We start from the raw sequence: 24187 nt of genomic DNA on the forward strand, positions 1-24187 counted from the left end.
ACATTACTGAACTTCTTTCTAAATTTATAGTACTTTAAAGCTAATATATAACTATGACATGATAAATACTTATAATTAGAATTAAGAATAAGTGAAAATGTAAATCATCTACATCATTATTGAATTCAGTCTTGCATGTGAACATAAATCAAATGTTCTGGATTTTAAATTCAATTTGAACTACTTTTATGTCATGAATATAAACTTTTCAGATAATTATCTAATTATGTTTGCTATATATTTGGGAAGAAAACTGTAGCATATCAAGAAATACAATAAGATTTGCGAATCTAAAAATAATATCTAGAGTTAATTATTACAGTCAGAAATATCTATTATATGAGAACATATACATCATACAAATTAAATTCGTTACATTCAATGTCTTTGCAATAACTTGTTATTCGCTATTTTTAAGAATTACTTAAAGAGTTTGAAATACTATAGGCCGATTGTCGTTAACTGCTATAGAACGTTTTTTTAATTTAAACCTCAAAATAATAATTATGCAAGAAACACAAGCTCCACAGGCGACCAAGATGAGGGCTCCGGAAAGAAAGGATTTTTCTGAAACGTATAAATAATAAGTAATTACTAAATATAGAAAAATATGTTGCATTTAGTAACACAAACAGGAATAAATAGTATATATATTTGAGAAGCTTGTGAAGTTCCATTCAAAACATTAGATACAAGTATGTTACATGTTATATTTGAAAATTTTTCCAAATTTTTATAATTGTCGATTATGTGGGCTATGTTTGCTTGGAAACATATTTAGGTTCTATACTTCCAAGTAACTGTGTGAAAATTAAAATTAAAAGTAACCAGAAATTAAAATTCATTGTACCTGTAATATCCTTAGGTGTTGCTTCGTCAACTGATGGAATCGAATCCATCAGCCTGGCAGCGTGTACATTTTTTGGTTCGTGTAAACTATCATCAACATGTTGTTGCTTTTTATCTTTTTTAACTATTGTAATATTATCATCACTGTTTGTCCAGTCATCATAGTCGGATTTTAACACCAGCTGGGCGCGGCCTTTGCTCAAAAGACTGCGCGCGTTATTTTGTCTTCGTGTTGGCGAGTCTGTTTCCGCTAAACCTACACCAGGATATCTTGGAGGTAGATTCATACCAGCGCGAACGGTTAGAACTTCTGGCTGGAATGTGCATAGGACAAGAAACCTGTTGATAGTAGTAATGGTTTGAAATACAAACTGAAAATAAAAGGCAATTAAGGCATCGTGCCAAAAATTCAGTCCAAAAATTATTATTTTGTTAAAACGATTAACATTTTTGAAAAAATTTTACTTCAAAAAAATTAGATTTTTGAGAAACAAAAAAAAAATTGTTTGAAAAAAAAAGTTTTCTTTATTTTGGCATAGTTCGAAAATTCTGAATTTTTTTTCAAAGCAATCGTACTGCTTTAGCTGCATAGAGACGAAATGTCAAAGCGCGTAAGCGCCGCGTCGCCGTCTAACGGATAAACATTGGTACGGAACCCATAGGAATGCAAACCAAATTCATGCTTATTGCAAAAAATCTCTATAAAATATCTGATAATTTGATGTGCATATGTCTAATGATCATTTTTGACCGCCAAATGGCTTTTTGTTTTACTTTTTTCATTAGATCTCCGAAACCGCTAGACCTGCCTTCATGAAAATCGGACGCTCCGTTCTCTTAAAAACCGTGTTACCGTTTTTGGCACTTTTTGTCCCGTATCTTTGGAACGGCTAGACCTGCCTCCACCAAAAACTCATCAGCACGCCTCCTTATCAGTACAAATCGAATGTTTTTTAAATTTTTTCAATCGGTTGATCGGTGTTCTCGAAATCGTCGACGAAAATTTGTATCCGAACACACACACACACACGCACACACACACACACCATACATCCATTTTTTTTAAGGTATGCCAAAATATTCAGAAACCTTCGAAACGTCGAAAAATGCAAAAATTTTCATTCTCTTTTTTTTTGCGATTACTATAACTTACCCTACGGGAAGTTAATTAGTGGGGTGCCTTCCCAAAAATTTAGTTAATTCTTCATCTTGTCAATATAAGTAAAATGTTTTTTGAATTATTAAAATCGGACGCTCCGTTCTCTTAAAGCTACCGTTTTTGGCACTTTTTACACCGTATCTACGAAACGGCTCGACCTAACTGTGCCAAAAACTGATCAGCGCGTCTCCTTATCAATAGAAATTAAACGTTTTTTTGAATAATTGAAATCGACTGAACCGTGTTCCCGAAATCGTCGACGAAAATTTACATATACACAAACATACATCCATTTTTCCTAAGGTATGCCAAAATATTCAGAAACCTTTGAAACGTAAGATATATAAAAAATTTCATTTTCGATTTTTTTGCGATTACATACGGTAAGAGAATTATGAAGATATAATAATCAACATATTCAATGCCTTACGATAAATTAGTGAGTATTCAGATAATATTTAACTAAGAGATGTTTCCTCATTTTATCACAACTGACCTTCGTGTACTATGAGTAAGTATCGGCAAGTTTTCTTGGACAATTATAAATGTGGCGACAGTAGTTTCATTAACTCGGCTTCCGCATTTGGTGTGATCGATTCGAAGTGTGTAAGACTCTCTTGTGTCGGCTGGGTCACCATTTATGGTGCAGTCCGGATTCACCGGAGATTCGTCCAATTGGGCATCAGACGGTTCTACAGAAATGCGACCGCCAAAATGAGGTCCTGTCGACACTTCGACTACGCTCTCGAGGGGAAGACATTGAGTTGCACGAGCTGAAACTAGAAAAAGAAATATATATTGATAATACACAGATAATAATAGATAATGATATTGATAATAGAAAATAATAAAAAGATATATATATATATATATATATATATACTAGCAAACCCGACAAACTCCGTTTCGCCACCAGATGGTTTCGTGAGAAAGATGAAGAATTTTTTTGTTTGTATTATATTCGAAAAGGAAAAATTTGATTTTATTATACAACAGTAATGAATTTATTTCGATTACAAAAATGAAGTGTTTTTTAGTTGAAGTAAATGAAAGTGAATCCGCAGATTATCCATTTCACTAAACTGCTCTTTGGTAAACCACATTTTTTGTTTTTTGGTCTGACGTTACAAATAAAGCGGATGGTTTCCCAACTCGTGAACAGCCAACGTATAACTGCCCATGTGAAAAACAATGATTGTCTAAATAATTTATTTGAAATTTATCCCGCAAACACTAAGCGATTAGCCTTGCGACTTGTTAATTGTCATTGCGAACGCAAGGCAAACTGGAAATTGTAATCGTTTGAAGTCAAACGGAAGACCAGTCGGAATGATTGGAATGTTACCAAATCGCCAGCAATTTTTGATTGGATGGTAAAATCAGTGCGTGTACATTCATTATTCTTTGCGGCAAGAATTGCTCGTTGACTTATCCAAGCATAATTCTCATAATTCTCAATAATGTCATTACTCGAATTTTTAATTACGGTGCGTGAAGTTCCAGCAATTTGCATTAAGGCACGATGCCATGCACCACTAATTTCCTATCAACCTTGCGGAGCCCGAGACCTTTTCAACGAATGCAAAATTGTCGAAATCGGTTCGTGCGTTCTGGAGTTATATCGTCAGGAAGGAAAACCCGACTTATTTTTATATATATGTAGATTATGTATTGCTGTAAAATGCTAAACCATACATCGTTTGAAACATTTTTTATTAAGTTTAAGTAAGTATTTCAACACGTGTACTTACATCCTTTCGTAGGAACTATTATAGTATTGTCTTCACTGTCATCAGATCGATCTGTTCGATTCGTCTGGTCCAATCTGATAGGCTTCACGCGAAAGGAATATGTTGTGGCCATTCGTAGTCCTCCAATTTTCATACTATATGAGACATCATCACTACAAAATATAAATTATAGGTAATAAAAAACTGTATAGGTAGATATTATGCGTAATATATGGGTAATATAATATGAATAATAATATAATATGAATATAATATGAAAAAATAAATAAAATGAATAATATATGTTAAATATAAGGTTTAATAAGGCCATGGCGGTGTGGCAACATCTGGAGTAATATATCAAACATTTCAATACTATTGAGCAAAAACAGTTATAAATATTGCATACTGTTGAGTTATTCGATCGAACTATATGACCTCACCCCGCAAATTATCTTTATGATAATAAAAACGTATAAATTTTCATGACTCTCAAAAACCGAAGCAAACAGAAATAAATCTGATTATTCCACAGATACTAACGTGTTAGACTTTTCATAATCCCCATCTACCATATTTAAAGATCTGTCATCAGTGTTGGTTGCCAGTAAAACATGCTGCTTGTCTTTGCACCTCAATGGTCCCCATGATTGGAGCTCGCAATAATGAACCGAATAACCTGATGTAGAATTAGTATTCGAACCATCATTTCTTCCTGTGGTCTGCCATCGCAACTCGACCGACCGAAAGCTTGGTTCTCCGGTCAATTGAACGATTTCTGCGAAAGAAAATGAATTTATTTGTTGTCATTTGAATAATTGTTGCGGAGGAGAATGAAATTAATTTGTTGCTTGGTACATTTTGGAACGATTAATCCTCCAAGGAAATAAATAATCTTTCCAACCAACGCGCCGAATAATTCCTTTCAACTCATTGTTAGTCACGGCTCGCTTGACGATTTTTTTTAAATACTGTATTGTTCAGGAGACATATGAACTTTGAATTCATGCCATAAAAGTAAGTTTTAGAAAAAAATTAAATTTATTTAGAGTCCACATTTTTTTGTCCGCAAAAATGATATTTAAGAATAAATTTTAAATTTAATCAAAACTTCGATATTTTTTAATATAGAAAAACATAAAACAAAAATAATAGTTATTTTATTATATTGATTTGGTTAAAAAATTCTAATTATACACGGTTCTAATTCTAATTATACCGTCATAACAAAACGACCAATCAATAGATTGGCATCCGATTTACACATTCTACAAAGGACTATCAAACAATTTGCTGATATTTTATTATGTAATAGATGCAAATATATATGAAAATGAAAAAAAATATATACAGACAGCTTTTTTAAATAATTATAATTATTTATTTTGTTTATATTGTATAGCAATTTTAACCATTTAGGTTTCCTACAAGGTATAAGGTGTAAGCAGTGGTGTTGTCGAGCCGGAACGCGCCGGAACGTCGTTTCGGCAAATCATTTTTGAGCCGGAACGCGTTCCGGCAAGAAAAAATATAAAAACATCGCTACATACAGAAAATGATTTAATAAGTAAATTTTATACGTTATTATTCAACTAATTTTTATTAAATGTTATTATTGTAATAAACATACATATATGTGCACAAAATGGGTTTTGTAATAATTTTTGTTTCTTTCCTTTTTGAACGGAACGGTTTTAGAACCGGTTTTTAAATTTTAGCGTTCCGGCAAAAAAATATTAGCACAAAACCACTGGTTTTATCAAAGTCGTTTTTAATTTAGTACCAAATTGAGGTGTATTAACTTCTTATAGAAAAAATAATATTTATAAATTAAATCTTATATACATTCGCATTTCTTATACGCTAACATCTACATCATAGGTTCCTATTCATCTATTTTTATAGCCTTACGTGTGCCTATACGTTGCATTCTATACTACACGCCTTACATCTGTACCATACGCTATATTTCATCATATACTCTCAAATCCCTACATTGTATACCGAATACACCTAACCTATATCTACTATATATCCTATTAATTATATCCTATCCTAACCTATATCTACTATATACCTATAATTTCCCTTACACGCTACATTAACCCTACCGAGATTCGAACCCGGGTCCGCCGCGTGACACGCGACAACCTTAACCCCTAGACCACCGTAACGCTACAATCAACCGTCTTTTTTCGCGTGTCGTCGCGCCACCTTAGTATTAATTACCTAATTAATTAGAAAATGACCAGCGGAAACAACAGTGCGTCCCATATTATATTATTAGTGGGGGTAACCGATAGGGTAGTGGTTAAGGTGCGCGACTTCCACGCGGAGGTCTCGGGTTCAATTCCCGGTATAGATAATAGGTAGGTAGAGATAATACATAGAGCGTAAGGTAAACCTATATAATATAGGTGAATATATAAATTAGACAGTAGTATTTATAAGAAGTAAAAGGTCTGTAGGTATATAATAAGTTAATGACGGTATAGGTATCTCACGGTATGATAGATAATAGATATCTATCGATGATATACAATAATATAATATAGTATGATAGATAATAGGTTATCTATCATATTATTAGGTTCTAAGTCTTATAAAGTATTGTAATAAATCTTGAGTACTTTTATATCATAATAAATACCTGTAGGTATTAATGAATACAAATAATACCAGAATAAATATGATTACTGTCATCGAAGAATATAAATTATGTACTCAATGATTTCCTCATACTTGTACAATTTAATGTATAGACTAGCTGTGTATAATAGAGTTAATTATATAAAAAGTCAATATATTAGATTTGTGAGTTCTTATCGAAATATATCAAATTTTTTGAACCGGTTTATGAACCGGATTTTAAATTTTAGCGTTCCGGCAAAAAAAATATTAGCACAACACCACTAGGTGTAAGCCATATTTATGAACGAAATCCAACAGTTTTCTAATGGTAATATATTTATTTCTAATTATATATTTTAATTCGTTTCAGCAATGTTCCAAAAGACTTTTCTTTCGAAGCATTGCAAATTTTTGTTATTAATTTTAAATAAAAATTACATCTAATTAAATTGAAATTGTACTAAAATTGGATTTGAAAGTGAAAAGCATTATCATATATATTACTAAACGTGAAAATGTAATTTTACTAACTGTATTTCATGCAGTTTCAAAGTCCCACAATTACATTTTTTTATTTATATACAAATTAAAATCAGTCTATAGATATCCAACTTGTCTATAGATATTAAGAATTAGATTGATAATTAAGGCTTGGTAGTGGCGGCTTTATAAAGAAAAACCCAATAGTCTACCTTTTATTTGTGCTATACATCTAATTTTAGTTTTGTTATTCCAAAAGAATAGTATGATATGCATATTCAATTTTTCATAGACACCCGTATATCAGCTGTAGTATGGTAAAATTTGAACTATAATAATATATCATATTATCGTAAATATGTTTCCAATGGAAATACCTCATTTCCGGCACTGCGGTGTGAAATGGCAATGAGAAACTTCTCACACTATTCTTCTTAGAACCGAGTTCGAATTTAACTCACAAACCTGCCCCAGGGCAATACTATCCATTATTATTATTATTTTATTATTATCCAAGTTACAAATATGATTAACAGTTTTAAATAAAAAAGAAAAGAAAAAACACGGAGTTCTTAATCTTATTGTACTAAAATTAGTCTTGAAAGTTAGGAATTTATTATCATATTTTTCCACAATAAAAAGTAAAACTACTAAACTGTAAATTTTAAAAATACCACTGCAAATTTTAATAATTTTAAACGTTGATTGTAAGATTTGCATTCAGCCAATTTTGACCATTTCAAAAGGGAGATAGATGGTCTTAAAAATAAGTGTTCCAATTAAAATGTACAAAAAGATTTAGTTTTTTGTTTGAGATTTAATTTAATAACTAATATATAATATTTGATTAAAAACTGCTAATTACTACATATAAATGGATGATTTATTAGTAAAAACATTAATTGATTTCATTAATATGAAGTTTTTTTTATATCCCAAAAACAAAATGGTATTCCATATTTGGGGATTTTTCTCTAGTAATAAAAAAGATGAATTTTAATACGCATTTAAAGCAAAAACTAGCTGTAAGTGGAATTCTGTCTTGAGGCAGTTATGGCATCGTGCCTTAAGGCAAATTGCTGGAACTTCCCGTACCGTAACGAAATGTTCGAGGAATACTGAATGTTTTCAAATAGATTATTATAAATATTGTAACATTGTCTAATATTTATAAGAATTATATAAACTGAATTGCAGAGTTGAAATTATTTATAAAGTATATTAGAACTAATAGTCAGAATTAAAAATAAAATCTGAAATATTTTCGATATACAAAAAACTAAAAAAAAAAAAAAAAAGGTGAAACAAAATTTTTTTTTCCAAAATCAATTATTTTGTTAAGACAAGCAGAAAGTTCTTTGAATCATTTAAATCGGATGCTTAGTTCTCTCAAAACCTGCCATTTTTTACATATTTAGCTCCGTATCTTCGAAATGGCTGGGCCTGCCTTTGCCAAAAACTAATAAACTCTTCTCCCAATCATTACTAATTGAATGTTTTTTAGATGATTCAAATCGGATACTCCGTTCTCTCAAAACTTCGATTTCTATTTTCTGCACTCTTTGCTCCGTATCTCCGAAATGGCTGGACCTGCCTTTGCCAAAAACTAATCAGCTCTTCTCCCTATCAATAGGAATCGAATGTTTTTTGAACCATTCAAATCGGTTGATCCGTGCGCCCTAAAACGTGACTGGAAATTTGTATCCATACATACATACACACACACACACATACACACACACACACACACACATCCATTTTTTCTGAGGTATGTCAAAACGTTCAGAAACCTTCAAAACGTCGAGAAATGTAAAAATTTTCAATTCCGATTTTCGGCCCATTACAATAACTTACCCTACGGGAAGTTAATAAAATTTATTATCAATTTACTAAATTATTCAAATTTTCAACACTTGATAACCAGTCTTAATTACTTAGAACTTGCAACAAAGTGTTCATTCTCACTATTCTCTAAAAGATCCTATATACCAAACAGACCATTCATTCTCAGAAAATGAAAAATTGCATATAAAGTTTTTGTTCCATTCATCTCGCGGTCAATTATGTTTGTAGATTGCTCTGAAATCGCTCCAGTAAAGCTCTGCGGCAAAATCTAAATAGTTTGCGGTTAAACAATGTGTGAGCGGCGTCAAGCCGTGGTCAGGCAGAATTGAGTAATCCATTCGACACGAGGTAAAGTACGGTATAAAATTGTATTACTGTTAATTCAAGTTTCACAATTCCATGTGCTGTGTACTATTGTTGTGCCTTGACGTTAATATTTTGTAGATAAAGGCTTATGCCATTGTGAAATTACAAGATATTCCTAATTAACAGAGCTTTTGATTTTAAACAATAGTGATATTCATTATCAAATGAAAATATAAATCAAAAATATATATTATATATTTCCAAGTGAAAATAGTCTTTCGGGGTATCCCAATTAGAATGGGATAATGATAGACAAGAAGGTTGTTGTATTATAAATATAAAATAATATTGGATAATTCAATCGTACTATATGACCTACGTCTTGTTTTGTTAGTTTATCATCCTTATGATAGTAGAAACTTTAGAAATGCTAAGTTTTGTAAGCGTTGTTTCTGGGACGCCTTCAACATAATATATAAACTTCAAATAGTAGAGTGTATGGCATCGTGCCTTAAGGCAATTTACTGGAACTTCCCGTACCGTAACGAAATGTTCGAGGAATACTCAATGCTTTCAAATAGATTATTATTAATATTGTAACATTGTCTAATATTTATAAGAATTATATGAACTGAATTGCAAAGTTGAAATTATTTGTTTAAAGTATATTAGAACTATAGAATTAAAAATAAAATCTGAATTATTTTCGATATACAAAAAAAATTTTTTTGAAAAAAAAAAATAGAAAAAAAGTTGAAACAAAAAATTTTTTTTTCAAAATCAATTATTTTGTTAAGACAAGCAGAAAGTTCTTTGAATCATTTGAATCGGACGCTTAGTTCTCTCAAAAACTGCCATTTTTTACATATCTACCTCCGTATCTTCGAAATGACTTGGCCTGCCTTTGCCAAAAACTAATAACCACTTCACCCAATCATTACTAATTAAATATTTTTTAGATCATTCAAATCGGATGCTCCGTTCTCTCAAAAACTCGATTTCTATTTTCTGCACTCTTTGCTCCGTATCTCCGAAACGGCTGGACCTGCCTTTGCCAAAAACTAATCAGCTTTTCTCCCTATCAATAGGAATCGAATGTTTTTTGCACCATTCAAATCGGTTGAACCGTGCGCCCGAAAACGTGAATGGAAATTTGTATCCATAAATACATACACACACAGGCACACACACATCCATTTTTTCTGATGCCAAAATGTTCAGAAACCTTCAATACGTCGAGAAATGTACGCCCATTACAATAACTTACCCTACGGGAAGTTAATATTGAAAACTATTGGGTAATTCGATCATACTATCTGATATTCTATTATCCTCCTTATGATAATAGAGACATTATAAATGCAAGTCAAGTATTTTATGCTCTGTTTAGTTTGAAAAACGTCTAAAAAGTACGAAATCTTCCATAAATATTCCAAACGGGCGTGAGAAATAGTAAAACAACATCATATTAGCAAAAAGTAGGAAATATCCAGTTTTGGTCAAAATCAAGATTAGTATATCCATGTCACTGCTTTATTTTGTAGGTAATAAATACTCGATATAAAAATAGGTAAAGTTATTGTCAACTAAATGGAGCATTCACAATCTGCTTACATCTACTTTTACAGAGCGACCTAGTTAAATTATAATACGCTGTATTTATTCATTATTTCTCATCTGCGACAGTAAGACCGACTTTCTTACAATAGAAGATCTACTAGAACCAGTGAAAGATCTGATAGAATAGGCAATTTCACATAAAATGTATATATTTATTTGAGTAGAAGCATAGATAGATGAATAATTATACCTGGTGCCTCATACTGCCAAACTTTGGAAAATTTTGATAGAAAAAAAATACATCATACAGACAAAATATTTTAAATAAGTATACATAGATTGAAACACTATGAAACGCATTATAATCATTAGAAAAAACATTATAGTAAATAAATTTATACCATATAATTTATTTATTGCAGTGGCGGATTAAGCTAACTGCCTCCAAAGGCACTATCCAAGCAGGTGCATTTTTTAATAGACAAAATTTTACATTTTTAATTAAATAGTTTAATTTAAACTACTTAGATATAATTTTTAATTTCTCGTAGGGTGAGTTATAATAAGCGCAAAATATATTTTTTTTTGCATATCTCACATTTCAAGTTCTCATGAGCATATTGGCATTCCTAAAAGAAAAATGATGTATGCGTATATATGTATGTTTGATTTCTACTGATAAGAAAGCGTTCTGATTAATTTTTGGCAAAGGCAGGTCTACTCAGTTTTTAAGAGAACGGAGCGTCCGATTTTAATAATTCAATAAACATTTTACTTGTATTGACAAGATGAAAAACTGAATAAATTTTTGGGAATGCAGGTCCAGCGGCTATGGACTCTCAATAAAAATAAGTTAAAACTAGTTGGTATTGGTATTTAGCCTTGAGGAAAGTTACATGAACTTCCCGATATGTGTAAATAATCCACTTAATCAATAAAAAATAAATTAATGAGCGATTAAAAGTATTCCGAGTGGATCTATTACACATAATTGAAAACCAACGAACACGTTAACTCGGAGTATTTTCTAAAAGCAAATTTTTAAAAATCAACAATTTATATAATTGAATACATCGAATGGCTTTTAAATTTTTGAAAACGGTCTGACCGTTTTTGAGAAAACGCCTAATTACGACAAAAAATCTATTCACACACACGCACACACACACACACATACTTTTTCCAAATTTGGTCTCATTCGATTCAGAATGGCTTGAAACGTCAAAAAAACATAAAATTAGCGAATCAGATTTTTTGATGAAAACATAAACTTCTCCTTCGGAGAGTTAAAAATGTCATTGGTGGTCAAAAACGTTTATTGGACATATGTATATCAAATTATTAGATATTTTATAGAGATTTTAATAATGAGTACAAATTTTGTGTAATTTATTTCGGGTTCCGTACCAAGAGTTTTGATTATGGTACGGGAAGTTCCAGCAATTCGCCTTAAGCCCGATGCCATGCACCCCACTAGTTTATTATTATTATTTCTAAATCAATATAGTCAATTACTTTTATTGTATTATCTCTGATTTTCATATGTACATTGTCTTTTACATGATATATATGTTTGAAATATAATGAATAAATTGAGGTGTGAATTATTTATTGAATTGCACTTTATAAAGCGTTTTAAATTAAATAAAAAGATTTAAAGTTATTTCTTCAATTCATTGCTTGAATATAATTGTGCGCTATTTTCGAGGCAATAGACACCGTTAATTGGTGCAAATAAGTCGAAAAGCAAAAAAATGTTAGATAACTGTTCAATTTAACCCTCCGTGGTCTGGCCAGACTTTTTTCGACTTCAATTAAAAAAAAAAATACTTCTAGTAATCCTATCGACTTGAAATTTCTTGACTTTTCCTAAAACTTCACTAGCTGTTGATCAATGAAAAAATCAGGACAAAAAAATGTATAGAAGGATAATTATAAGGATATTAACTTTTTTATACTTCGAACGGTCGGAGTGGTCTGTCTAAATCTAAACCATCCATACATTTTGTATGAAATATACGCTTTTTGATATATGAAAACCAGTATTTTGTCTTTTTCTGGTATTTTCTATTCAAACTGCGTTTTATATATTCTTTGCTATGTTTTAACATAAATGTTAGTATTTTCACGACGAGAGTTCCTTGAAAACCTATCAAACTTATTGGTCATCGCAAACATTGAAAATCGGATGAGTAATGCGCACATTATCAACAACTTTTCTACCGTACTGCGTTCCAAAATTTTTTTGGCAAACCTGTTATGAAACTAGTGGGGTGGGTGGCATCGTGCCTTAAGGCAAATTGCTGGAACTTCCCGTACCGTAACGAAACGTTCGAGGAATATTGAATGTTTTCAAATAGATTATTATAAATATTGTATTAATGTCTAATATTTATAATAATTATATAAACTGAATTGCAGAGTTGAAATTATTTGTTTAAAGTATATTAGAACTATAGTCAGAATTAAAATAAAATCTGAATTATTTTCGATATACAAAAAATTAAAAAAAAAAAAAAAAAAAAATGGTACAAATTTTTTTTTTCCAAAATTAATTATTTTGTTGAGACAAGCAGAAAGTTCTTTGAATCAATTGAATCGGACGCTTAGTTCTCTCAAAAACTGCCATTTTTTGTACATTTAGCTCTGTATCTCCGAAATGGCTGGGCCTGCCTTTGCGAAAAACTAATAACCCTTTCTCCCAATCATTACTAATGGAAGGTTTTTTAGATCATTCAAATCGGATGCTCCGTTCTCTCAAAAACTCGATTTCTATTTTCTGCACTCTTTGCTCCTTATCTCCGTAACTGCTGGACCTGTCTTTGCCAAAAACTAATCAGCTCTTCTCCTTATTAATAGGAATCGAATGTTTTTTAAACCATTCAAATCGGTTGATCCGTACGCCCGAAAACGTGGACGAAAATTTGTATCCATACATACATACACACACACACACACACACACACACACACACATCCATTTTTTCTGAGGTATGCCAAAACGTTCAGAAACCTTCAAAACGTCGAGAAATGTAAAAATTTTCAATTCCGATTTTCGGCCCATTACAATAACTTACCCTACGGGAAGTTAATATATTTTCAACTTGAATTTTACAGCTCATTTCAAAGGCGACGCACCTCATTTCGTTTTCGTTTGAATTTCACATTCATTTCGAAGGAGCCGAAAAAGAATAAATATTGTTTTTCCTTAATATAAAACAGAGCAACAAAAAAAAGCAACGATTTTTTTATATTCGTTGATTTTTTTTATATAATATAATATAATATATAATTTTTTTTTATTATAGGCAAGCTCAACACATGCAAAAGACGGTAAGAAAAAGAAAAAATCAAAACTATATAACTATCAAAATAACTATAAAAAGTCAAAACTATATATATAAATATTTAATACTAATAATCGTTAACATATAAGACATGAAAAACTCATTTATGCACGTAAAATGAATGGTGGTCCAGCCAGACCACTCCGACCGTTCGAAGGTGAATAAATATCCGACCGACGGAGGGTTAATTGATGCAAATAAGTCGAAAAACAAAAAAATGTTAGTTAACTGTTCCAGTTTCAGTCTGTATCTGTGTTCATTTTCAGTTCAATTTCTGCCCGTCAATAATTCGCGGTGGATTGTTTAAAACGCAATTGAATTTCACGGCGATTGCATCGAGCGAACACGATGAACTGTTACCCAGGAAGCCCTGACCCTCGGATCATATCTGTCCTTTTAGCGAGCGCTCTGATCGCTAACAACATGTTATTAAAACGGGGCTTGACGATGAGGCGCAGTTACGCGCACCGTGCCGGACTAATGCGTCTGTCATGATCCTGCCTTTGGCCTGCCGCTTGTTTTACTTCTCTACCACGAGAGCTTCCTACCTATTCCTATAGCGCAATTTTATGCAAAAGTGTAAATGGCTGTTTCATGCAAATTATTAGCAAAATTGCCAATAACTGTACCGGCTTCTGCGGGCAATTGGAACTAGATTTGTTGTAATTAGTAGATGTACAGAGAATAATGAAACTGGTGGAAACTAATTGATTGCCTTGCACGAGCAAGAAGAATACTAATTGAGGGATTCAGTTTGCATCACAATACAAACACTATTAAACGAGCCTAGATTTTACTGCATACATAATTAATTTAAATTTACATAATTATACTTTAAATAGACTAATACAAATAGTTGATATGTAGTAAAAATAAATAAAGTCATTATTAAATGTCTTAATGGTCGTTGAAATTGAATTATATGAGAAATTTTAATAGCAAAAGGAAGCTGTAGGCAACAGAAGCATAATATTAACTTCCCGTAGGGTAAGTTATAGTAATGGGCCGAAAATCGAAATTGAAAATTTTTACATTTCTCGACGTTTTGAAGGTTTCTGAACATTTTGGCATACCTCAGAAAAAATGGATGTGTGTGTGTGTATGTATGTATGGATACAAGTCTCCAGTCACGTTTTCGAGCGCACGGATCAACCGATTTGAATGGTTCAAAAAACATCCGATTCCTATTGATAGAGAGATGAGCTGATTAGTTTTTGCCAAAGGCAGGTATAGCAGTTACGGAGATAAAGAGCAAAGAGTGCAGGAAATAGGAATCGTGTTTCTGAGAGAACGGAGCATCCGATTTGAATGATCTAAAAACATTCAATTAGTAATGATTGGGAGAAGAGTTTATTAGTTTTTGGCAAAGGCATGTGGAAAAAATGGAAGTTTTTGAGAGAACTAAGCGTCCGATTTAAATGATTCAAAAAACTTTCTGCTTGTCCTAACAAAATAATTGATTTTGTGAAAAAACATTTTTGTTTCAATTTTTTTTTTCAATTTTTGTTTCAAAAAATTTTTTTTTATATATCGAAAATAGTTCAGATTTTATTTTTAATTCTGACTATAATTATAATATATTTTAAACAAATAATTTCAACATTGCAATTCAGTTTATATAATTCTTATAAATATTAGACAATGTTACAATATTAATAATAATCTATTTGAAAACATTCAGTATTCCTTGAATATTTTGTTACGGTACGGGAAGTTCCAGCAATTTGCCTTAAGGCACGATGTCATACACCCCACTAGTTTATTACTTAAATCGTCAGACATTTTAATTTTGATAATATTATATAATAATGATGCTGTATATATGAACACGTGTGAATACGACTACAAATCGAAGACTTATCTAATTAAAGAAAGATAAAAACTATGAAGCACAATACTTTACGACCAGTTGCAACTAGCAACATATAATTCATTGAGGGTTTTTATGTATATTTAAAATAAAAATCTTTATAAAACAAGTCAACTGGAATTACGCGTTATGCAAATGTCGCTTGCCGTTGATTTCCGAATGCGAATTATCTGTTAAAAAATCCTCCCATCTGATATCATAATGAATGGATATAAGTTGCCTCCGGAATCTAAACGTGACCGTAATTGATCGAGATCGTGTCATTTATGACTGCTCACGTACTACAACATCGGAAATTATTCGTAATGATCTTACTTTAGTACAAAAAATCGTTCGTTTTTGCCTCATTGAATTAACAGTTCTGCATCATAATTCTTCGATCTGGTGAACTATAAATTGTACCTTTTGATATCCGCGTGCAGCATCATGTTTAACATATTAAATTACTTTGATTGCTTCTTGCGGAGCGTGATGGTAAGCTCAAGCGATGTAATCAGCATGATTTATGAAGCTCGTATAATTTTTACTTGGTTATAAGTAAATTGAGTAATAAATTGTTAGTTTGCTACTGTATGGATAGATTAATTTAGTAAATATTTACAATTGATTAATTACTATTATTATTAAAGAAATTGAAAGTGGAGTAGATACACCACATAAACGATATTAAGGGGCAACTTTTCAATATGTTAAATATTGAACAAACTAAGTTTAAAGTATATTAGAACTATAATCAGAATTAAAAATAAAATCTGAATTATTTTCGATACACAAGAAATTTTTTTTTTGAAAAAAAAATTTTTTTTTTCCAAAATCAATTATTTTGTTAAGACAAGCAGAAAGTTTTTTGAATCATTTAAATCGGACGCTGAACTCTCTTAAAAACTGACATTTTTTGCACATTTAGCTCTGTATCTTCGAAATGGCTGGGCCTGCATTTGCCAAAAACTAATCACCTCTTTACACAATCATTACAAATTGAATGTTTTTCAGATCTTTCAAGTCGGTTGATCCGTTCTCTCAAAAACTCAATTTCTATTTTCTGCACTCTTTGCTCTTTATCTCCGTAACTGCTGGACCTGCCTTTGCCAAAAACTAATCAGCACATCTCCCTATCGAAAAAAATCGAATGTTTTTTAAACCATTCAAATCGGTTGATCCGTGCGGCCGAAAACGTGGACGAAAATTTGTATCCATACAAACATACACACACACATCCATTTTTTGTGAGGTATGCCAGAATGTTCAGGAACCTTCAAAAGTCGAGAAATGTAAAAATTTTCAATTTCGATTTTTGGCCCATTACAATAACTTACCCTACGGGCAGTTAATTATTAAAAAGGTTTGTCCTTTTTTAATAATATTATTAAAAATGATAACTATGAGCAAATAAATAATGTAGAAAAATGATTGTGCAAAATTTTTTGAGCTAAGTTGAGAAAACACATCGAATGTTAGATTAGATTGAAGTTATATGTGAAGTAAATTAGGTTAATACCTACATAATTACTACTGAAAAACCTAGCTTTTATATCTTCAACGTACTTGGGCGTAAATGCATATGATTTACACTAAACTGTTTAAAATTAATGAAAACAACTATAAAATGTAACCACAAAAACCATATTCAATCATAGAATTTAAATAACAGTTTCAGTTAACTGTGCCGCATATTAATGCTAAAACTCTACGTTGCCGTTATTTTCTTAATTAATTATACTGAATGATAATCCTCTTTGCGGCACGAAACGTTTATATTCTTTCTTTTCTATAAAAAGTGCGAGCGTTTTTATACACAAAGCCATTATCAGCTGTATACAAAAACCTGAAATCTTTATTAAATTGTAGGACAGGCGTATAAAATTGATTAATAATAGAAAAATATAGTTATTAATTTTTATAAATTGTGGTGTAGCAATAGAGTTGTTAACAAATGGGCATAACCCACTTATTTAAAGAACGAATAGATTCCTTTGATAAATTTATCATAATTCATGATTTGGACTGTGATATTGGGTTTTTTGTTAGTAATTGATTGTGCTAAATGCAGAAAAGCATTCTGCGTTGTTGTGGGATTTACCACAATTAAATTTTTTCTACAAATTTTTCAAATTACAGTTCATTCTATTGTCACTTACCCGTCTTACGGTAATAATAGAAAGTACTTTAAAATATAAGTAAAGTAAGTAGATAAAAGGTCTTCGAGCCAATGCTATCTCAGAGAAAGAAGAAAAGTCAATGTTGTTTTCAATATCATATTTTCAGAAACGCAAAGGCATTGGAAAATTATTGGGATATATTGCAATATTCAAAAATGTAAAATCAAAACCATTATACGTGAAAAACATTTATTATGATATCCCATATTAAGCAGAGGCTCTGCAAAAGTATTGGAAAACATTGCATTATTCAAAAATGTAAAATTGCGATCAATAGGATAGGGCGGGACACAAAAGTCCAATTTGACTTTGCGCAATTATATTATTAAAAACCAAAACAATTATATCATAAAAAATATCACAAACAACTATCTGACTATGTTCAGTAAAAATCCCAGCAAATTTATCATTCTAACAATGTGTTTTTTGCTGTTTTTAAAAAAATTAGTAACCTGGTCCTTTTCATAACTTAGGTGTAGTAAATGCGGACGGCCAAGGGGCAAACATGTTCAATGTTTTATTTTAATTGCATTTTTTATAGAGATAACACTGTAATTAAACTTGATCAGGTATTTTATCAGAAATATTCATTAGCAGAGTTAGAATAACTACTTATATTATTAAAACAAATTAATTTGGAATAACTACTTAATATTTGTTGGAATAACTACTTTTTCTTATGGATATTACTATATTGCTTAAAAATAAGTCCAAAACACGTATTTGTAATAATAATACAAAAGCAACCTTGGCAGATTCTTTGTGAACTTGCAATAAAACAAGCATTCAAAACCATAAAAAATTAAAGAGCAAATACAGTTTCAAAATAGGGTATAATACGAGTAATTATTATCTATTCACGAAATTGACATAATGATGAAGAAAAATCGGCAAAAATATTGACTGAAAATTGCCAAATTAAAAAATGACAATATTCAGTAGGTATAATATTTATCCAATTTATGTATAGATTTTGATTAGAATATTTGTATGCTTTAGAAAAATAAATTATAAATACCACAGAATTTTCATATAAATTCATATAAATCGATTCCAAAGGTTTTTAATCCCAGTTTTCAGTCACAAAATCAATGGCATGTCTTAAACTATTGCTCCGTTGGCTTATAACAGATTATGAGCACGTTCTTTTTGTTCGAAGACGAGATCTTCATCGGCACGCCGGCTTAGTACAAATTAAGCTGCAATATACCTCATAGCTTTTGACCTGGATATACTCGTAGTTCGCGTAAATAATACAGTTTCTGATGTTCTTTGTTGGATTCCAATGTTGTAAAATTGTTAGCAACTGTTCGTAGATATATAAATGATGGAGTCAAGTGAGAGGTCTGTACCCTGAGGATCCCATAGAAATATTTGTGAAATAAACTTGAAGCTTGTTTTTTGTAACATATATGAAGTGCATTGTAATAATAGTTTGACTTAACTGTTTACGTTCTTTATATATGTATATTGTAATATCTTATAATTTGCAGATTTTTATTAATAATATTTAAGTGAAAGAGCAAACTTACTACTTATCATACTACTAGGGTAGGGCGGGGCCAGTTGAGCAAATTTTTACTTAAACGGATGTAGCTCCTCTATGAAAAGTCTCAATAAATTCCTATACGACTTAATAGATTTGTTGTTTATCGCTTAACAAAAGTGTTAATACTATTTTTTGGTAATAAGTAAGATTTAAAAGCTACATTTGTGTTTAAATGCAAAAAGTCAAGTATGCTCAATGTACCCCATATGTGGGGTTCAATGTCGATTAGTGATGAAATAAAATAAGTTTTTAATAACCAGTTCTATATTTATAATCTTCATTGACAGAGAAAACAAAACTTATAGTAATTTTCTTTGAATAATTAACCAAAAGTAAAATCAACTAAACAATATCGTATCTTAGGAATTATTTTATCATTATATTCAGTATTTTTGTTTAAAATCATTATTTCTTCATATTATTACTTATAGAGTTAGCTTAAATCTTAAAAATAATAATTAACTTTTGGAAGTTAATGGTAATTGTCTTAGTGACAGAACAAGTTTAGCAACTATGCTCAACTAACCCCAACTCGGAATTTCAAAATAAAAGTGAGTTTATAAAAAAAACTTGAGAATTATACCCAGAATCTCTATGCATATTAAAAGTACTATAATTATATGGAAGAATAACATTTACCTTATTAAAAATAAATAACATTTGACTAAACTAGACGAAAACTCGTGATGAATTACTTTTTTACTTTTTGGTCTCAAAATAAACAAAACGCCCGTGAGCCTCACTCATTTGTCCAGTGGCCACTAGCGATCGCGTGATGTTTATTTCTCCCAAACCTCTATCTTTCCTCCATATAGTGCCTAAACGGACGGTGAATAGTTTTCGAGATATTTCGATTGCTCAACTTGCCCCTATGCTCAACTAGCCCCGCCCTACCCTACACATTTTTTGTGAATTTTTTTGGATTCTAAACCACGATTTTTAATTACGGCACTGGAAGTTCCAGCAATTTGTCTTAAGGCACGATGCCATGCACCCCACTAGTTTTCCAATACATTTGTACAATTAAAAGAAACGATAATCTGCGTTGACCCTCTGTAAAACCGAAGCCGGTCGGCTAGAGATACCGCTACATGGCGCTATATATGTAGTGAAGAGCCGGCGGGCAATTTGAAAACGTCTCTATATAGAGTGTAATTATGTCCGCGTGCCCTTAAATCACGAGTAGATCGCCTTTGTGTGGCCATGGTGTGCGAACGATCCATTATAGATTCTGTGCAGTGTGCACCCACGATCTAGATGCCCCACAAACAACGCGTCACGCTATTACGGAACTATTGCATCGGTCGATGCAACGATTTAGTTTCAGACATGCCGCATTGTATTGATCACCATTGTCTTTTTGTTTATTTGAGAACAATCGTACACATATCATAGGGTATTGGAAACCTTGGACTAAAAACTTAGAGTTCGGCGTTTTTAGAATAATGTGACTTCCGCTAACCTACAATTGTTCTAGGGGAAGATTATAATCATATGATAGTTTTGTCAATTAGATGAGACATTATAGAATAGTCGATAAATTTTTCCAAAAAATACATTCCTATATCACGAACGATATAAAGGCCTAGTGTTTATAAGAGACTTGGTGCGTGTTTACTGAGATTGGCCTCTTGCATGTGAGGTTGAGCTCATCATGCTTGCGCAACCGAGATCGGTCAATAATTATTTTTTGTGATAAATATTAAATTATAGTTTTTTATATATGTATTCCAACAGTAATCAAAACTCTGTGTTCTATAGGCTTTTTTGTTGTACATTTCTTAATGAAATGTTTCGAGAAGGCGAACCATGTTGGGGGCGTTTACTAAGCACGTGATCGATTTTATAAGAATTTTTGGACCATCTTCTTGGTGATTCGTGGTGATATTTAAAATTACCCCCCTCCACCGCTAACAAACATTACGTGTATTTTTAGTTACGAGAAAACATCGTAAAATATTTGATTTTTTTTGAAAATGTTTGGATTTAAAAAAAAATCAGGTAAAAAAGTGATATCTTACTATATACCCCACATGATATTAATATTCGCCCCGTATAACAATTCTATTGCTTTTGAAGGCAATTTTTTTAAATTGCTAATTTCGTTTTAGTTTTTATATATCCATGGATTTTTAATCAAAGTTTTTGCCGTTTTATTTTTAAAATTAAACTATCTGTCCTAGGATGTATGTTCATTAAGACCATGATATCTATAATCAAACTAGCTGTAAGTGGAATTCTGTCTTAAGGCAATTAGGGCATCGTGCCTTAAGGCAAATTGCTGGAACTTCCCGTACCAAAAATTATTATTTTTTGTAAAAACGATTAACATTTTTGAAAAAAATTTACTTCGAAAAAATAAGATTTTTGAGAAACTATAAATTGGACAAAAAATTACTTTTTTTTGAAAAAAATTTTTTTTAAAAAATTTTTTTTTAGAAAAAATTTTTTTAAAAAAATTTTTTTTGAAAAAAAAAATGTTTTCTTCATTTTGACATATTTTGGAAAATCTGAACTTGTTTTTCAAAGCAATCGTACTGCTTTAACTGCATAGATACAAAATATAAAGCGCGTAAGCGCGGCGTCGCTGTCTAGCGGGTAAACATTGATACGGAACCCATAGAAAAATAAACAAAATTTATACTTATTGTTAAAATCTCTATAAAATATCTGAAAATTCGATGTGCATATGTCTAATGATCATTTTTGACCGCCAAATGGCATTTTTTTTTACTTTTTTCCTTAGATCTCCGAAACCGCTAGACCTGCCTTTATGAAAATTTGATCAATTCTTTATCTTGTCAATACAAGTAAAATGTTTTTTGAATTATTAAAATCGGACGCTCCGTTCTCTTAGAAACTGAGTTACCGTTTTCGGCACTTTTTGCCCCGTATCTCCGGAACGGCTAGACCTGCCTTCGCCAAAAACTAATCAGCACGTCTCCTTATCAATACGAATCGAATGTTTTTTGAATTATTCAAATCGGTTGATCCGTGTTCCCGAAATCGTCGACGAAAATTTGTATCCGCACATACATACACACACGTACATACATACACACACACATACACACACACATACACACACACATACACACACACACACACACACACACACACACACATACATCCATTTTTTCTAAGGTATGCCAAAATGTTCAGAAACCTCTGAAACGTAAAGATATATAAAAATTTTCATTTTCGATTTTTTTGCGATTACTATAACTTACCCTACGGGAAGTTAAAAACGTTTCATAAAAATTCAACAGTTAATTACAAAAAAACAGCTCGGCCGATCTTTACCAAAAACTAATCAGCACGATTCCAAACCAATATCTAGAACGGTTTTTGAAATGATTCACTTTATTACATTTACACTTTTTTGCTAATTACAAAGAAATGGCTCGGCCGATCGTTGCGCAAAACTGATAAACGCTAGTCCACATCGAGATACATCGAATGGCGTTTGAAATTTTGAAATCGGTTGAGAAAATGAAAGGTCAAAAATCGGCTCACATACACACACATCCATTCATACACAAACACACACATATTTTCTCTGAATTTGGTCTCATTCGATTCAGAATGGCTTAAAACGTCGGGAAAACATAAAATTAGCTAATCGGATTTTTTGGCGAAAACAACATAACTTCTTCGGAAAGTTAATAATCTCCCAGATCGTGTAATAGTCTAAGAAAATGTTGAATAACAGTCTAGTCAAAGCTTACATTATGTAAGAATCTCGGAATTCGAGATAACCAGCTGTAAGTCTGCAAATACTTGTATATTGACACCCTAAAGTTGTCTCAAAACCTACATATGGTTACCTACCTACACCCTGTACACAACATATGTAGGTTTTGAGACAACTTTTAGGTATCAATATACAAGTATTTACATACTTACAGCAGGGTATCTCGAATTACGAGGTGAATTTACTATAATGACTGGACTATAAATGAATAATTTTTTTTATTTGCATAGTTTTATTGGCAATCAAAATAATAAATGAATAATTTGATACAAAAATTGAGTTAATTCCTGTTATTAGTTTTCAAAAGTATAACAAGTATAAAATTATTAACTTCCCGTAGGGTAAGTTATTGTAATGGACCGAAAATCGAAATTGAAAATTTTTACATTTCTCGACGTTTTGAAGGTTTCTGAACATTTTGGCAATCCTCAGGAAAAATAGATGTGTGTGTGTTTGTATGTATGTATGGACACAAATTTCCAGTCCGCGCACGGATCAACCGATTTGAATGGTTCAAAAAACATTCGATTCCTATTGATAGGGAAAAGAGCTGATTAGGTTTTGGCGAAGGCAGGTCCAGTCGTTTCGGAGATACGGAGCAAAGAGTGCAGAAAATAGAATTCGACTTTTTGAGAGAACGGAGTATCCGATTTGAATGATCTGAAAAACATTCAGTTAGTAATGATTGGGAGAAGTGTGTATTAGTTTTTGGCAATGGTAGTCTCAGCCATTTTGAAAATACAGAGCTAAATGTGCAACAAATGGCAGTTTTTGAGAGAACTAAGCGTCCAATTTAAATGATTCAATGAACTTTCAGCTTGTTTTAACAAAATAATTGATTTTGGAAAAAAAAATTGTATCATCTTTTTTTTTCTTTTTTTAGTTTTTTTTGTATATCGAAAATAATTCAGATTTTATTTTTAATTCGGACTAAAGTTCTAATATTCTT

The 24187-nt window shown here is 31.4% G+C and overlaps 1 protein-coding gene across 1 annotated transcript in view; it reads right to left on the reverse strand.

Moving 5' to 3' along the window:
* Positions 1–424: 424 nt before the first annotated feature.
* LOC113366927 overlaps positions 425–24187 on the reverse strand; it is a 32936-nt gene continuing 9173 nt past the window's right edge. The window contains exons 2-6 of the mRNA XM_026608569.1: positions 4282–4516; positions 3760–3911; positions 2505–2787; positions 851–1188; positions 425–567 (exon numbers count right to left, since the gene is read on the reverse strand). Of these exons, the coding sequence (XP_026464354.1) occupies positions 425–567; positions 851–1188; positions 2505–2787; positions 3760–3911; positions 4282–4516 (1151 nt within the window). The remainder of the gene's footprint in view (positions 568–850; positions 1189–2504; positions 2788–3759; positions 3912–4281; positions 4517–24187) is intronic.

This window comes from Ctenocephalides felis, unplaced genomic scaffold, assembly GCF_003426905.1.
Source record: "Ctenocephalides felis isolate EL2017-DRISC unplaced genomic scaffold, ASM342690v1 CF-g0.4_SCAFFOLD_01170, whole genome shotgun sequence".
Taxonomy (NCBI): Eukaryota; Metazoa; Arthropoda; class Insecta; order Siphonaptera; family Pulicidae; genus Ctenocephalides; species Ctenocephalides felis.